This window comes from Cyprinus carpio, chromosome B16 (assembly GCF_018340385.1).
Source record: "Cyprinus carpio isolate SPL01 chromosome B16, ASM1834038v1, whole genome shotgun sequence".
Classification (NCBI taxonomy): Eukaryota; Metazoa; Chordata; class Actinopteri; order Cypriniformes; family Cyprinidae; genus Cyprinus; species Cyprinus carpio.
Window position 1 is genome coordinate 24,633,838 of NC_056612.1, and position 19,234 is coordinate 24,653,071.

At 34.3% G+C, this 19,234-nt stretch overlaps 1 protein-coding gene across 3 annotated transcripts in view; it reads left to right on the forward strand.

Annotated features, from left to right (window-relative positions):
* LOC109106640 (ras/Rap GTPase-activating protein SynGAP-like) overlaps nucleotides 1-19,234 on the forward strand; it is a 108,157-nt gene that overhangs the window by 57,208 nt on the left and 31,715 nt on the right. For all 3 annotated transcript variants that reach the window (XM_042741668.1, XM_042741666.1, XM_042741667.1), the window contains exon 4: nucleotides 18,990-19,084. In XM_042741668.1, coding sequence (XP_042597602.1) covers nucleotides 18,990-19,084 — 95 coding nt within the window. The remainder of the gene's footprint in view (nucleotides 1-18,989; nucleotides 19,085-19,234) is intronic.

Here is a 19,234-nt window from a genome sequence, read left to right on the forward strand (position 1 = left end):
TGGTTACCATGGTTTAGCTATAGTAACCATAGTGTTTTATTTTAGTAAAACTGTGGTTAATTTTCGTAAGGGATGTGTTGCCAGGTTAACAAAAAAATAAATAAATAAATAAATAAATTTACCTTAAGAGGACACATAGGATGAATATAGAGATACAGTTTGGATTTGTTTTTTATGTATGTGAAATTTAGCTAGAAGGAAACACAAATGAGTTAAGTTATATTTTGCTATATATTTTCTTTTGAATAGTCAAACAATCCAAAGGAAACATCTTTAAAACTGCTGCTGTAATGTTGGTTTTACATAATCAGAATTTTGTAATTATTTTCTGATGAATATGCTAACATAAAAAGGTCTCTTTATGAATTATGAGTAGCTACCATAAAGACTTTAAATGATAAAAACTATAAATGATCAAAAGTCTATCACAAATGCAAAAATGTTGAGGTAGTTGGATGGGGATGGGGGGTGTTGTCTGCTTGTATGTGCTCACCAATTTCAAAATCAAACCTACATCCTAGTACTTTAATATGCTTGCTACACACTCAAAATGATGCAGTGTCCCATTACAAAAAAGTACATAGTTTACTTTTAGTGCATAGCATAAGCGGGCAAATTGGGCCGCAGCCTGCAGTCTCTCCAGCTGCCTTCCTCTATCATGGAGACTAGAGCCATTACTGCTCTAAATGATGATGTGCTCGCAGCACTGCAGCCCCGTTGGTGCAGATCCTTTCCGAGAGGGTGGGGAAGGGAAGGGCTGTTAGGGTACAGCGTGCCGCTTATATCTCCTTTCTTCAGAATCACTGTGCAAAAGGCTGCACGAGAATCGCTCTCACACTCGATCACTGCGGGTGACTAGCGACATGCCAGAACAGATTAATGGATGCGTGTGACAGGAATTGTGCGTGTGCATGTTGTGTGTGTTTGTGTGCGATCATTAAGTTTGCAAGTGGAAGGCAACTGATGTTCCCAAACGTGCATGCGTGCATTTGTGTGTTCACACGTGCATATGCATGGCACTTCCAGTTTACACAACAGTCTTGGCGCAGGGCCTAGCCAGGTGGCATTGTGCACGCTTCAAGTGCGTCCTCATTTCACCATCATTCCTCTTGCTCAGACTGATGCCGGTTTTCTGCTGGTCTGTTTATCCTGCCTTATCTCGTCTGTCACATAAAACCTGCTTCCTGTCTGTCACCTTTATTCCTGAATGTCAACATGAAATCAAAGTTAAGCCTTTTTACTTTCATGTGTGAATGTTACAGTGATTTTTCTTTTTTATTTCGAACCATATATTTGTACTATATTGGTCACTGGCCAAACTTGGAGACTATTTTTTTCACATAACAATATGACGTTAGATATTTAATTGTGCATGCTCATTTGCCATCATCTAATGCACACTTAAAGTTAGTCTTTAAAAACACTAATAATTTAGAGATAACTGAATTGAATCTTCAAAATACACTATAATGTTGTGAAGCCTAGATTCATAGATTTTCATTTAAAGGAGAAACATTGACAGAGATAATTACAAATATTGTAATTATGCACTGCAATGTGTATATATACCAGTAAATAAATAAATAAATAAATAAAAACTACAGAAAAATGTAAAGGGGTGTAGTACAGAGAGATACACACAAGGGGCCTGATGAGCAAGTATATAATAATATATATATATTTTAAAAAGTAGTATTTGAATTTTTTTGTGTTTCATATTTAACTTTAGACAAAGTTCACTATTTTCAGGGACTCTTTTTGCAGGTTACATAGTTACAAATAGGTGGTGACAAGTGATTGTATTATAAATTATTGAATGAATCATTGAATCATTCTTTCATGCAATTCATTTAAAAACACGGAATCATCAAGGAACAAATAACTGTCTTTGTAAGTGATTCTTTAAATCATTCACTCATCTGATTCACTCAAAACATTTATTTTAGTGATTCATTAAATAATTTATTCATCTGATATGTTCAAAATTACAGATTAATTCAGGAACATTCATTTATGAGTGATTCATTAATTCTTTCACTCATCTGATTCATTCAAAACCACTGATTTATCCAGGACCAAAACAAGTAACTATCTTTGTGAGTGATTCAAAAAATCATTCACTCATTTGATTCATGCAAACACAGAATCAAGGACCATTCACTTATGAGTGATTCACTAAATCATTTGCTTATCTGGTTTGTTCAAAAACACTGTTTTATGCAGAAACAAAACATGTGACCTTTATTAAAGCATTCACTCATCTAATTTAATCAAAAACAAATTAATTGAGGATTATTCATTTAAGAGTGATTCATTAAATAATTTACTCATTTGATTCATGCTAACACAGAATCAAGTTATTCATTAAATCATTTGCTCATCAGATTATTTTTTTATTTAGAAACAAAACATGTGACTGTCTTGTGAGTGAGTCATAAAATCATTCACTCACCTGATTAATTTATTCAGAACCAAAACAAGTAACTGTCTTTGTAAGTGATTCATTACATCATTCACTCATTCGATTCATGCAAACACAGAATCAAGCAAACATGAATCATTCATTTATAAGTGATTCATTAAATCATTTGCTCATCTGATTTGTTCAAAACACTGCTTTATGTACAAACAAAACATGTAATGTCTTTGTGAATGAGTCATTAAATAATTCACTCATCTAATTTATTGAAAAACAGATTTACTGTGGAACATTCATTCATGAGTGATTCATTAAATCATTCACTTATCTGATTCATTCAAAAACAGATTAATTAAGGATTATTCATTTGTGAGTGATTCATACAAAATCATTCACTCATCTGATTCATTCAAAAACAGAATTGAAGTACATTCACTTATGAGTGATTCATTAATCATTTGCTGATCTGATATTTTCAAAAGTGTTTATTTATGTAGGAATAAATCATGTAACTGTTTTTATGAGCAATTTATTTAATCATTCACTCATCTGAATTATTCAAAACCACTGATTCATTCTGTAACACCACTACTGTGTGTGTGTTGCTCTGGGATGCATAATGATTCAATGATTCATGATTCATTATTTAAAAGCAATATCGCACTAGTAATCATGCTGCAGGTCTAAATGTCAATATGCTTACAAGTTTGCTTAAAAATGTACCATTTATCTGGTTATTGGCCATAACTGAAATTCACGCTGGGTTAAAGTGTATTTTTGTGTTAAAGTGTAAGAGTTGTCTCTTGCAGGTGCCTCAAATCAGTTGATGATTACGTCAAGTAGTTTAATTCTAGCATACATTGTAATGCTTGTCATCATCTTCATTATAATTTAGTCTGTCTTGAACTGATTTCAAATGACGGTCACAGTCGCAGGCATAAAAACCACAAAGAAATGTGTGCAAATGTCAGGAGTAATAATGTCCTCTCCGTGTGGCTTAGCAAAGGTCAAGATCTGGTCTCTCTTTGGCCAAACATCCACTCAGGACTTCATTCTGGTCATGCAAGCATCCGATTCCTTCTCCCTCGGAGCGATGGCATCAGCAGGGAGTTCGATTCGAGTCCGAAGATGCACAAGGGCTAGACTGACATAAAAAAGTGGCCTTTGAGAGCAGTAATAAAACTGGCTGTGTTTAGATGCATGCTTGTCCCTTTGGCATTTTGCAGAGCTTGTTTGCTAGGATTCAAAACAAGTAGCAAATGCAGTCATGTCAGATTAGCCAGGGAAAAAAAGTCTTGTTACATAATCCAGCAATGCACCTTTTCACAGAGAAAGAGATTACATTAGTGGTGCAACCATGACAGGGAGGTGGAGGAAGAAAGAACACATAATGTTTGATGTATGAATGTGGTCTCCATATGAACAGTGTGTGTGGGCTCTGGGTTTCTGCATCAGCTCTCACAGCTGAAGGAGGGTTTGACGCTAACAAACTTGAGCAGCAGTTGCTGTCTGTGCATATGAAAGAAATTGCAGATCTTTTTAATATCTTGATTGTTTCTCTTAGAGCAAATGGAGACTCTCCTGAGAAAAAGACCTTAGTAATCTTACTTGTGTCGCAAACTATAGTATATATATATACTTTTCTGGACTGTATTTCTATTGGATTTTTTCTTGTTTTGTAGTCTTGGTTTATTTTATTTTATTTTATTTTATTTTATTTTATTTTATTTTATTTTATTTTATTTTATTTTATTTTATTTTATTTTTTTATTATTTTATTTTATTTTATTTATTTATTTTATTTTATTTTATTTTTCAATGCATTAAGGGAGGGATTCCCAAATCTTTTTCTCTTGTCTTGTTGTCTATTTCTATTTTTTATTTCTTTGTGCTTACCAAGGCTGAATTTATTTGATCAAAAGTACAGTAAAAACAGCAATATCGTGAAATACTATTAAATTTAAAATGACTTTTTTTATTTGTATTCCTTTGATGAATCTATAGTGTCACATTATCCTTCAGAAATAATTCTGGTATGATAATTTGGTGCTCAAGAAAAGTTTATTTTTATTATCATCAGTGTTGAAAACAGTGCTGCTTTTTATCAATATATTTGCTGATAATTTTTTTTGTAAAAAAACATTATGCATTATTCTTTCAGGACTATTTGAATAGAAAGTTCCAAACAACAGCATTCATTTGAAACATACATTTTTTTTTATTATTATTTTAATGCATCCCTGCATTCCTGCGTTCAAGGTTCTGTGATGTCACTAAATGGTCACATGACCTGCACATAAACTAATAACACATTTTACAGTTCATTTTAAACTTTATATATTTTAATGTAATTTTTAATATGTTTATTACATTTTAGTTATTATTTAAATTTGACAATTTTATGATTAACTTGATTGTATTTCTTCTAATGAATTTTACATTTGCATTTACATTTAATCATTTAGCAGACGCTTTTATTCAAAGCGACTTACAAATGAGAACAATAGAAGCAATCAGATCAACAAGAGAACAACAACGGTATACAAGTGCTATGACAAGTCTCAGTTAGTCTAGTACAGAACACGTAGCCAGGGTTTTTTTTTTATTTATTTTTTTAAGAATATGATAAAGAAAAAGTAAGTACTTCGAATTGAGATCGGGAGGTCATTCCACCAGCTGGGCGCAGTCCAGGAAAAGGTCCGTGAGAGTGATTTTGAACCTCTTTGGGATGGCACCACAAGGCGTCGTTCACTTGCAGAGCGCTAACTTCTGGAGGGCGCATAAGATTGAACTAATGAGCTTAGGTATGTTGGTGCCGTGCCAGTGGTCGTCTTGTACAGTAGGCAAGCATCAGTACCTTGAATTTGATGCGAGCAGCTTCTGGTAGCCAGTGTAACCTGATGAGGAGAGGAGTAACATGAGCTGTTTTTGACTCATTGAAGACAACCCTCGCTGCTGCATTCTGGATCAGTTGAAGAGGCTTGATAGTACATGCAGGAAGGCCCGCAAGGAGAGCATTACAATAGTCCAGTCTGGAGAGAACAAGAGCTTGGACAAGAAGTTGGGTGGCTTGCTCTGACAGGAAGGGTCTAATCTTCTTAATGTTGTATAAGGCAAATCTGCAGGACCGGGTCATTGTAGCAATATGGTCTGTGAAGCTTAACTGATGATCCATCACAACTCCTAGGTTTCTGGCTGTCCTGGAAGGAGTTATGGTTGACGAACCCAGCTGTATAGAGAAGTTGTGATGAAACGATGGGTTAGCTGGAACCACCAGCAGTTCAATCTTAGTAAGGTTGAGCTGAAGGTGATGGTCATTCATCCAGCTAGAAATGTCACTCAGACAGGCTGAAATGCGAGCAACTACTGTTGGGTCATCTGGTTGGAATGAGAAGTAGAGTTGAGTGTCATCAGCGTAGCAGTGATAGGAAAAGCCATGCTTCTGAATGACAGATCCTAATGATGTGAAGAGAAGTGAAGTGTTCCAAGTACTGAGCCTTGAGGAACCCCAGTAGCAAGTTGTTGTGACTTAGAAACTTCACCCCTCTTTTTAGGATAAACAAAGACAAAATTCATACTTAAACATAATTAACATCTTTTTGCTATCTTAAATTCTTTATTAATTTTATAGTTCTCTAATTTTACAGAATGTTTATTTTTCTGGTTTGATTTATTTTAAAGATTTTAAAGGGATAGTTCACCGCCCCCCCCCCAAAAAAATAAATCTGTCATAACATTTGCACCCCATATTTTGAGAAATGTCTTAATGTTTTCTTTCTTTTTCTTTCTTTCTTTCAAGCGTTGTTTGGATGCATTCTGCAGAAAAAAAGAAAGATGACAGAATGATGCAAACAACCGAATCTCTTTCTTTTTTAGGTGGACTATCAGTTTAATGAGAAACATCTGAGGCAAAGCTGGTACTTAATATAACTGAGAACTCCATTAAGTCTCCTGAGATGTATAAGCACAGTCTCTGAGCAATAAAATGCGAAGCTCTGTGTATAATTGTTCATTTCTCAGTGAGTGAGACACACACAGTGCTGTAAGTGTTTGTGTGATGTGTGTCTGTGTTTGTTAGTCTTGCCTGGCTGCTGTTTGGTGTTGATCCCAGTAGGTGGTAAACTGGGGGAGGTGGGTGGAACTGTTGTTCATGAACTCTAGTGATGTAGAGTTCTCTCTTACACACTGCCTGGTTACCAGGATTCCACCAACACAAGAAATCATCTCACATCAAACCTGGAAAAACACTGGCATTTATTAATATCACCTGATTGCGTTAAATGCACCAGGCTTTGCTTTGTCTCAGCTATTTATTTTAAGTGTATTTTATTTCTTCTAAATATGTAAGAAATAAAAATAGGGTAACACTTTACATTTACATTCATTTGTTAGTGGTCACACTTTAGTTTGAGGACAAATTCTAACTAATTATTAAGACGTGTGCCTCAATAAACTCCTAATTTGCTGATTATTAATAGTAAGGTAGGTGTTAAGTTTAGGTTTGGGTTAGGATTAAGGTATCTAGAATATGATCATGCAGAATGAGGCATTAATATGCATTATAATAAACAGCCATTATGCTAGTAATGCATGCTAATAAGCAACAAGTTAATGAGAATTGGTCTTTAAGCTAAAGTTTTACCACAGTTACTACGAACAATACTTATACAGCATACAGCATTTATGGTTGCACTTTATTTTACAGTACGTGTACTTACATGTACTTATAGTGTACTTACAGTGTATTTATCTAAGAAAGTTCTGGTAATACAAGGTAACTACATGGGGTAGGGTTAGGTTTAGGGGTAGGTTAATACTAAGTAATAACATATTAAATATAAATACTAAAAACAAAAAAAAAGTAAATACAATATAAACAAGAAACAAAAATAAAAAACAAACTGCAACCGCATTTATTAATGTTAAGTTAAAAATGTACTAACATTATTTAGTTTAACCATTAGAAATATTAAAAAGCAATACATAACAATAAAATACTTTTATTTAAATGTATTATTTATTAATATTTATAGTATTAAAATGTATTATTACATTTATTATTTATTATAAATAGTTTTAATAAAATAAATATTTTATTTTAATTTATTTTTAATATTTATATTTTATTTTTTCGATCAAATATAATAATAATAATAATAATAATAAAAAAAAATAAAAAATAATAATAATAATAATAATATCAATAATCTCTTATGGCTGTAGTTCAGATGATCTATAGGGAGAATCTGATAAGAAATATTTTATATTTTATTGTATATGCATACTTCACAAGAAGTCTCCATTTGTTCTCTCTTTAATGTCATCTCTGTCTCAAGATTCCTGTATGTATGTATTTGTATGTGTGTGTGTATGTGTGCACACACACACACACACACACACACACACACACACACACACACACACCTTCAGCTGTTCTCTATACTCTCTTTTTTGTCCCTAGCTTCTTAGATTTCTGTTTTAAGAAAAAAGAAATGAAAATGAAATGAAAAAGACCCCAGTAATCAACGTCTCATACTCGAACCAAAGTAGATAGACTCTGCAAAAGTCTCCATTTGTTGTCCATTTAATTTCATTGCTGTCTCTGAGAAACAACAGAGCGACTGAAGAGACCTCCTCTCTGATCTTTCTTCACCATGGGCTGTTTCTTTAAAAGAGAAAACATCTCAGAAGGGAGTAATTGTATGCTAACGAACACAGTCAGGCAAATTGAGGAGCTGAAAGAAAATGTGAAAGAGAAAAGAGACATTTGTACACTGAGCTTAGCCTAAGATCACTGATGGTAACCATGGAAATAATTATAGAGCAGACAGACTGCTAGAGAGAAAGTAAAAATGAAAGAGAGAGGGGAGGAATTTAGAAGAGGGAGAGAAAGAAGATCTTTGGATCTTCAATCTTGCTGTAAGTTTTAATAAAACTCTGCACTATAGGCAGGCGGCTTTTAAATTGGCTTTGATCACATATAGTGTTCTTTTAATTAAATGCACATACACTCAGGCTCTTGAATGAGTGATATACATAAGCCGCGTCCATTCTGGATCACTCGTGGTGTTCTTGAGGTGGATATCCAATCATCTGGAGGTATGAAGTGTGCACCATCTGTCTTTGCGAGCATTAAGACACCTCTCCGCTGGAGATGTGTCCGGCTCGGCCTCGTGTCAATGCTTCAACTTTAGTGCTCGCTGTCTTGGGCTTGCAAGCCGGAAGCAGTTGTCATGGAAACACATGTCTTTATAGCACGCTGATCATTTACACAGAGCGCTTTGTTTGAAAATGACCATTCTTGATTAAATCCGTCAAAAAGCCTCTTTCATGCAGACACTGTCAGCGATACAGTTTTATAGGTTTTAGTGCTACTTCTAAAAGTTGATTGAATACAGTTTAAGAAGAAACACATTTAAAATATAGAAATCTGTATTTAGAAACTAAAATCTAAACCTGTGTATGTATTTACACCTCGGTTCAAAGGTGTGGGGTCAGTAAGTTTTATATACTGTATATAATAGTGATTTATATATATATACATATACATATACATATACATATATATATACATATACATATGCATACATATACATATATATATATACATATACATACATATATATATATATATATATATATACATATATATATATATATATAGATATATCATACACCTGAATATATATATATTATATATATATTGTATATATATATATATATATATATTATATATATATTGTATATATATATATATATCTATATATGTATATATATATATATATATAGTTATAAAATATAAATTGTATTTATTAAACTCTCTCTCGCTCTCTCTCTCTTTATATAAAAGCAAGCATTATCATAACTATACAGTCAATATGTATATTATATAATCTATTATTATGTATTATAGAGATGCATAAATCTACTTTATACACATAAATATACTTTATATATATATAATTAAAGTAGATTTATATATTAAGAATAGTCCACCCAAAAGTTTGTTAAATGATGACAAAAATTGTCATTTTTGGGCAATCTTTCCCTTTAAGGAGCGCTGTACTTTCACTGTTGTAAGCGATCAGACTATCAGCCTGCCAGAATATCACAGAAACTTGAAGGTGGGCTCTTTTAACACCCTGGCAACCGCATAGCAACACAATAAAAACCACTCAGAACACCTTGGCAACCGTGTAATGCTCCGGCAACCACCCACATCACCCTTGTGGTCCAAATCGAATGTAAAAATCTTTGTTTCTATAGTTATAACTACAACAGAATTAAAAGCAACGATAGCAGGGAAAGCTAATATGCAGCTCGTACTGTACACACACTCCCGGTGTTTAATTTACATTGTCATTTGTCTTCAGTTTGTGTAGTTGTGTAATTACACACATTCCTCCCACATAACCTGCCTCTACAGAAGCCTCTCCACTCACCGGCTGCCTGCGAGCGTCACACACACACCAGAGCTGTGTGTGTTTGAGTGTGCGAGAGAGAGTGAAAGAGACAGAGAGAAAGAGAGAGAGAGTTTGCCCCAGGCTTTTACATGAAGTTCTCTCCATCAAATCAAATCCCCCACCCCCCTGTCCAGCTCAGCCCCTCTTCTCCTCTCCTCGAGTGAGTGAGAGCGCAGTAAAGAAAAGGACAATTGCAGGAAAGGATGCGTCGCCTTGCTGCTGGTATTCCTGAGTGCATGCCTGGAAACGAGCAAACCGGAATACAGCAAGAAAGACTTCCAGCTTTTCCTCAAGCAAAGGATTTCCATTTTGGAATTGCTTTCGGAAGTCCTCATGCAAATCACCCATGCTTTTGAATCGGAGCTTTGATGCAAGAATGAACGTTTGAACTCTGTGAGCTCGGAGGATTTACGTGTCAGTGTTGCTGGTGCGGAGCTGCGAAGAAGTCTGGCTCCGTCACACGCGCGAGCGCGCATCAAATGCCAGTGCTTTACTGTCTATGGAAGTGTGAGCTTAGAATAAATGCCTTAGTCATGTGCGCGCATGCTCTGAAAAGTTCTCCCGTGGAGCGTTTTAAACGTTGACAACTCGATTGCAACGCTAAACGACGCCCTAAAATAGCTGAAGTAAAACATGAGAGAGTTTCACCACAGATCTGGTGTTGGTAACCATAGTAAAGGCAGAAGGGAAGCGGCTCGTCGGTTCAGGGTCGTGCGTAAAGACGCCGGCGAGCATTGCTGGGACCTGGTGCTCTCCATCTGGCGCTCTGCTGAGGAACAGCCGCTGTCAGGGCTAGAGAGAGTGACTGAGACGAGGTGGAGAAATGAGACACAACAATTCTAACAGTTATAGAGTGCAAATTGTTGAGTGTAAATATTCATTTTTTTTAACAATTCTTACTATTCTTGTTGGTAAATAGTACATTTAGATATCCAAGTATAGTATTCGCAAAATATATGTATTCAACTAAGCAAACTACTATTATATTTATCCTACATTTTTTGATTGCAATAATCAGAGTTAATGCATAAATGCCTTTTTTTTCTAGCTATATTTAGGTTTAAAGATTAGAATTATGGTATATTAGCTCAAAATGTTGCAGAGTTGTACATCAATTCATATGAGATTACTTAAAGAAGGCAAGAATAAAAGTTTTTCTGAATTTATTTAGTGGAAACCAAAGCCAGATTTGAGAGCAGAGTGCCTATAGACACATGATTACAACCAAACATGGTGTGGGCATTCATTGTTCTGTTGACCTTTAAAGGAACTCTTGACCTGCTAAGGGAAAAGAATCATTCACAAGTTAAACAGAAGCAATTGACTTAAAAAAACAAAAACAAATCGAGACTGGATTATGATCGGAGATGGACAGTTTGGACAATTTTTCTTTCTTGGTGGTTTGAGATTACTCTGGATCCTGGACGGGAATAATTAAGGAGGAATAAGGGATTGTACCGCCCCTTACAGTTGCATTCTGCTGTAGGTAGGAATAACCTGCACATTACAGTTGGTTATTTGATTTTGTAACTGGGAAGACACAGGGTCATATCATTTATTTGGTATTTTGAATGAATTCAAACATTGACAAGTACTTTTAAAAGCTGACTTTAAGATAAAATCAGAAAAAATGCATTAAAATGATTAGTTACTGTATATCAAATAAAAGACCTCGTGGGTTTTTTGTGCTCCTGAAATATACTACAAATCTTTTTACTTTTGACTGTGTAATACTGCATATATCTTAAGCCATTTGATTCATGCATAAATACTGTGGTTTAGTCTGTAGAACTGTTTAGAAGGTTGTTTCGTGATGCTTCTCTGAAAAGAGTGTTGGGTAGCTATAAAAACACCCACTGCTGCTGGAGAAATATCCTTGAAAATGACAATAGAAGGAAGAAGTGCACTGAAGTCCTTTGGCAGTTTGTCTCCAGGTTTTACAGGCATCACTTTTTTCTTTGGCAGCTTCAAAAGATCAAAAACACTAAAAGATCTTCTTAGAAATCTTTTTTATTGAACATGAAGTGTGTAATTTTTGTGCCACTAGAGACACCAAATAAACTGGACAGATAATGACTGTCAAACAGGTTTCCCAAATACTCCCATTTGTCAAACAATCGGATAGCCCCGCCTCCAAAGTCACACCATTGGTCCAGCCAGTGTTACTGTATCAGATTGGCTCCTTTAGACCCCTGCTGGTAGATATATCTGTCACAGGCATTCCAAAGTATCAGGATTCTTATTTTTTGATACTAAAAAAATCATAATTTCAGTTTAACTTGAGGTACTAAAAATACTAAACTTTATATGGTTGCTATATATAAAATATTATTTTTCATTTATATTAAATTAGTAAAGTTTTCAGTAAAATATTATCTTACTAAGATAAATTATTAAAATGGCAATCCATACACTAGAAGATATTATAAACTAAGGCTACTATATTTTAGCATAACACAGTGTTGTGTAAAACAATCAGTATCCAGAACTGGTATTGTTTGTTATATTAATTCAAACTAAATAAATTAAGTATACAAACACTTATTTTATTTCAGCCAGTTGCAAAGGAAACATTTCTTGCATTTCATTTTAATTTAGTTTAACTCAATGTATGAAAATAACTAGAGCTTAAACTGAAATTAAAAACTTCAAACATTTTTTTTTTTGTACTAATAAAAATGACACAATTACCAAAAGATGATTAGTATCACTATATCAATGATACTGAACTAATACTGTTCAGACAAAATGAATCATTTACAGCACAGGTGGCACATTACTTACAGCTGTCTTTGCATATTGAGCTGGGATGAAAGAAAAGTACATTCACATCTGAAAAATTACATCTTTAAGAATAATACTCAATAAGGCTTTGTTTCAAATAAAATTGTTTCCATTTCTTTGTTTTGTTTGAGCCCCGTGCGGCATTACAAATCCAATTTAGGCGTAAAAATTGATCCGCCACCAACGCCACGCATATCAATCAGAGGCTGAGCAGTTATTATAATTTTTTTCATTAGTTTCACTTTTTATCATGTTTGCTCCCCCTCCTTTCGCTGTCTCTCTCTCTTCCGTTCTGTCTCTCTCAAAGGGACTGAGGCTTGAAGCTGTTTCCACCCACACACTTCAGCTCTGGCTTTCAGCTTGACATCAGATTTACATTGAGAATAAAAAGTGCACACACACACACACACACACACACATGCTCTCACCCACACATGCACGTACTTCTACACACCTATGTTGGGAGGAATATTAAAGTGCATTATTGTGTGATAGAAAATATGTCCTCTTATGCTGGAGATGCTTATTTTAGCAATCATTGTGTTTGATAACAGACGGTGCCCGTTTGAATTCTATTGAAATGCAACTTGCCGTTTCTCGTCTATCCGACCGTCTTGTGACATACGTGTTCACATGTGTGTCTGTGTTCCATCACTTCAGTGTTTCATCATGTTAGTCAAATGTAAGGTACTAGAAAATGTTGCCATGGCAACCAAATAAAGAGCCTGGATCTGGATCTGGATCAAAAAGGACAGAGGGAGAAATTGAAATAAATAGATGTATCAAGCCCGTTTTACTTTGGCTTTCAGTTTGGCGTAATTAAAAGAAATAGTGACCTCTGGCCTACGATCATGTTCAGTCCATTAAGTCCTGTGGTTCTTAAAGGGCGTAAACATTAATTTGTGTTTTAAATGCTCTCTCCGTCCCAGACACATTAAAGTGAATTATAGTTTATTTCCGTACCGTCTGACAATTCATATTGGAAACTAGAAATTGATTTGCAGTTAGGTAAATGTATTAACTGAATCATTTGTTAAAACTGTCTTGCTCTGACATATTGCACACAAAGTACTGCATTCTTATACTGTATGTACTTTTAGAAAAGTGCTATGGCATACTATGATAATGAATGACTCTATTCATATGTTACACAAAGATAGACACACACACACAAACATGTGAGTGTGTGTGTGTGTGTGTGTGTGTGTGTATATTGCATTTTTTCTTTTATGGGCTGTTTTATATCTATAAACACTATTATTTATTAAGTTTAGTAATGTAAGTTTTCAATAAAACATTATATTACTTATTAAATTATTAAATGGATAGTTTACCCAAAAATGAAAATTTTGTCATCATTTACTTGTTCCAAACATGTATGAGTTTCTTTCTTCTGTTCAACACAAAACAAGATATTTTGAAAAATGTTAATAAACAAACAGTTGATGGTAGCCATTGACTTACAGTACATACAGTACTGTAGTATGGGAAAAAATACTATGGAACTACTATGGAAGTCATTGGCTACTATCAACTTTTTTGGCTGAAGAAAGAAGCTAATACAAATTTTGTATTGACCAATCAGCATCCAGTACAGATATTAGTTATATAACTGGCAATACATCACTGTGTTCAAGAGAATTGTTGGAAATATACGCCTAGTGATTCTTTTTCACATTCTCATTGCATTTAACAGTTTTTTGGTTTCATATTATTGCAGTAATTCAGAGAAAGAATAAATGGACAGTGTTTGAAAAACAATATTGCATTCATTCTGAATTCAACAGTGCAATCATAACAAATCAGAACAAAGTTATAAAATTCTTCAAAGTGTTGCAGTCGTCATGGAAACACAGCTTTATAACATGCTGATCATTTCATCTGAAAAATGATCATTTATTAAATTTAAAAAAAGGCCTTTTTCATACAATGTGGGTGTGATTTGTTGAAGACATTAATAATGTCCTTTCGTGGGTTTTAGTGCTAGTGTACGTCTGAAAGTAGATTAAGGATGTGTTTTTGAAAATAAATACATTTTTTATTCAGTAACAGCACAGTAAATTGATCAAAGTGAGAGTAAAGACTTTTATAATGTTACAAATCATTTCTATTTCAAATAAGTGTTGTCCTTTTGAACTTAATAAAAGTAGCGTAGTTTCCTCAAAAATATTTGGTAGCACAACTGTTTTCAACTCTGATAATAATAGGAGATGTTTATTTCCTCTTTTAAGAATTGTATAACTTTTTTTCTGATTTGTTATTACTGTTTTGTTGGATTCAGAAAGTATCCTTATATTTAATGTATAAATGTACTAACTTTAAGTCTCAAACCCAAGACAGAATATAATCTATGCTGTGTCTGTAAAGTGGAATACGTGATACAAAATTGTGTTTTAATTGAACACGAAGCAATTACTCACATGTGAGAGCTGATACTTGCTGATTGTCATGGCAACGACTCTGATGCTTGTTGCATATTTTTATGGTGTTCTGTCCCCATTGGCGTGCACACACACACACACACACACACACACACACACACACACACACACACACACACACACACACACAAACCTGTTAGTGGAAATTATTTGCTTAGAGTATTACAGAACCAGTTCAAGTTTGCCAAACGTAGTCAAGAGACAGTATGATCAAGAATAGTGGCCTCAGATGAATCAGTATGTAAAATATGTTTGACTATAACTGATGGATTACATAATAAGAACTGTAAAATCAGCTCAGTCGAGGCTGTGCATCAGGAGAGGGAACATCAGATCAGGAGGAGAGATTTTGAGATTTGGGGTCTGATGTGTAAGATCATGAAGAGACGGAAGAAAGTGAGGAGATTAAAGTGCAGAGAATGGACTGGGAAGGAATGTGAGAGGTGAGGAGAAGGAAAATGCTCTCATAAAAAAGAGCGAGGCAGAGAGATGGATAAATACACTGTTTGATTTATGTAAAAGAGTTGCGTGGGTGTTAGGCGAGAGAACTGTATGGCTGTGTCAGTGTGTGTGTGTGTGTGAGCTTCAGAGATTGAGAGAGAGAGACAGATTGCATTGGCTGGAGAGACGGTGGGTATTTACACTCAGATTTATGGGAGGGTTATCACAGCAGCCAGCAGGAGAGACGGATGGTTTGATGGTGGAGGACTACTGCTTTCAGTCTGTTCCCCTCCCAGCACCTCTACGTTCATTAAACCGTCCATTCATTTGTTTCTGTTGGTCTTATTTTAATGACTTAACGTTCCTGAGCAATAGTCGTGTCTGCAGCTCTGCCAATGACTGCGCTTCTGTATCTGGTACTCACTCAAGGACGCCAGTCAATAAGCACTTTGTTTGCAAGTGCCTGTCTCTTGTGCCTGCAGTTAGGCTGTTTTATTTCTTATTGTTTTGCCATTTTCCTTGCTGCTTGTGTAATTTTCATGGTTCAAAATTAACTTGCCATGTCTGCCAAAAGAGCAGTTTAATTGTGAACATTTACTGGCCATAAACATTGCTTACTGGTCATGAAATTGTATTGTACATTTTTTGTATTAGTTTATGAATAATATATACACACACACACACACACACACACACACACACACATATATGTAATATAAGTATGTGTATATGTATATAACACGTGTATATATATATATATATATATATATATATATGTATGTATATATATATATATATATATATACTGTATACACACACACACACATATATATATATAATCATATCATTTAAAAGTTTGACAGTTTTGACATATTAAAGTAATGTTAAAGTGAAAGTAAATATATATATATATATAATGTTACAAACGGTTTCTGATTTTCTGTTTCTAAGATATTAGATTGATTTCAGAAAGATCATGTGACTCTGAAGAAATTAAATTAAATTAAAAATTAAATTTATGCATTTAGCAGACGCTTTTATCCAAAGCGACTTACAGTGCATTCAGGCTATCAATTTTTACCTATCATGTGTTCCCAGGGAATCGAACCCCCAACCTTGCACTTCGTAACACAATGCTCTACCACTTGAGCTACAAGAGCACATTTTGAAGATTTGAAGACTGTAATGATGCTGAAAATTCAGCTTTACATTATAAGAATAAATTACATTGTAAAATATAGTACAGTACAAAAACAGTTATTTTAAATTGTGATATTATTTAACAATTTTGCTGTTATTACTGTATTTTCAATCAAATAAATCCTTAATGAGTGTGTATACAGTATATATATATACATGTTATATACATATACACATACTTATATTACATATATGTGTGTGTGTGTGTGTGTGTGTATGTATATATATATATATATATATATATATATATATATATATATATATATATATATATATATATATATTATATATATATACACACACACTTTACATTTTATAAAAAATACATTATTTAGAACAGATTTTTGAACAGATCATTGGCTCTGTTCCACAACCAACTTGAATTCATACTCATACTGTAAGTGATTGCTTTGGAATAGTAAAAAAAAAAAAAAATGCTGTACATAGAACACTTAAATAAACAATAAGTAGTCCATTGCATAATATTATTAATGTTTTTTGCATTGCTGACATTTCTTTTGCTTAATTTGCCATTTTAGATGGATTGATGCTTTTTGAAATGCATTATGGGATTGCCTTCACCACAGCAGCCAAAAGAAGGTATCTTACCTTTTGGAACAGCCTTTGCGTTGGGAAAGCTGCCTACATTGGCAGTCCACTTGGTTTTGGGACAGAGCCATAGTGTCACTCGCAGCATCATATACGAGATGAGCCAGACTCCGTCTCTCACTGAAATGCAACCTGGCACAAAAACGTAAAGAAAAGCCACATTGATTTTTTGCTCATATTGTTGTTTTTGTGTCTTAATGCAACAAATACATGACAAAATATGTCTTTTCATGATAAATTTTCCACTAAAAAGTTGTTCAAATTAATGTGATTAATGACAGATATCATTGATTACATCAGTGAATGTCAGTCCGTCTTTCCTAATTTGTGATCTAAGATGTATTGGGTTACAAAATGGCTCGTAACTGACAAGTAACTCAAGCAACTTTTACTCAGATTTGGCAGTTTTGCTGTGATACTGTATGAGGGTATGAACCCCATTTACAGGTTTATTTATCACCCATGATTTATTTAATCCACATCTGAATGTATAAAGCAAATAGTGCATTTATAATCATGTTAACATGATGGCCATCATGTAGAATAAAATAACTGCATGTCTTTATGGCATATAAATGAACAACTTTTTTTAACATGTTTGTCAAAAATTCTATTTCATTTAGATATTAAAAGTGAGGAAAAAATTAAAATTCACTGAAATAAAAATTAATTATTAATTTACACTGTTGGGTGATTTATTCATTTTATAAGCTTACAATATGTGCTATTACAGTTTTTATTAATTTGAATAAGCTTGTATTTTTTATATTTTCATTTTAAGTTTAGTTTAAGTTTTAGTAGTTTTGTTCTGTGCTCTTATGGTTTTTATTCATTTTTTATATATTTCTATTTGCCTTTAATTTATTTTAATTTTAGTTTTAGTAATTTTTGTACTTTCAAGAACTTTTTTTTAAATTTTGTTATTTCAGTTTGTTGCAACATTTCTCTTTTTCATTTATGTTTTTAAGGTATAGTTTTTTGTTTTGTTTTTTTGTCAAATTTTATTTTATTTTATTTTATTATTTCAGTTAATAAAACCAATTTTAATAGTTTTAACTATAAACTATATGATACTATGGGCCAGATTTACTAACAGCTTGTCCCAACGCAAACCGTCTTTTGGCGTTAAAATATTATTGGTATTTGTGCCGTTAATTAATGCCCAAAAAAGCACGTGTTAAACTATTTGGCACTTGAAATGGTTGCATTTGTTGTTGCCAGAAGGAGACAGCGCAGAGATCAGAGAGTGTGTGTCAGAAAGGAGAGGATTTTTTTTCACACATATTGTCAGTAAATCACCCGCAGAAATGTCCACACCCGTCGGCACTATTTTAGAATTGCTAATTTGCCCCGTTTAGTAAAATTGGCCCTATTAAAATCTATTAACACATTTCTAAAATCAGCTCAAATGTAAACATGAGTGATATCCTCTGACTGGATGGACTCAGAGTCAGAGTCTGCAGAGTCATCATACATTAAGAAAAATCTCTGACCACCCAAAATTTGCAGACTAGCTCAGACTTTCTATACTGCAAATCAAAGCAAAAATCTGTGCAAATGTCATTGTTTTCCAGCCTTTCGTTACATTATCTGCCGTTGGTTGTGATACTTTGCTCTGGCTCTCTCTTGCAGACAACGCTCGGCTCCGGCGGAAGAGCATCGCCACCGGGAAGCAGCCAAGCATGGAGATCCCACCCACTGCCCCCCCACAACCCTTCCGACAATCTGTGAGTACCCCTCCAACCCTCCCCGGACCCCCTCCCCCCCCCCCCTCCCCCCCGCTCCCGTTCGCACCTCTGCCCCAGTCTCCCTCCACCGGCCTCTCCTCTTCACAGTCCCAGAAGAGAGTCAGCTCCCCTCCGCTCCCCCGTTCCCTG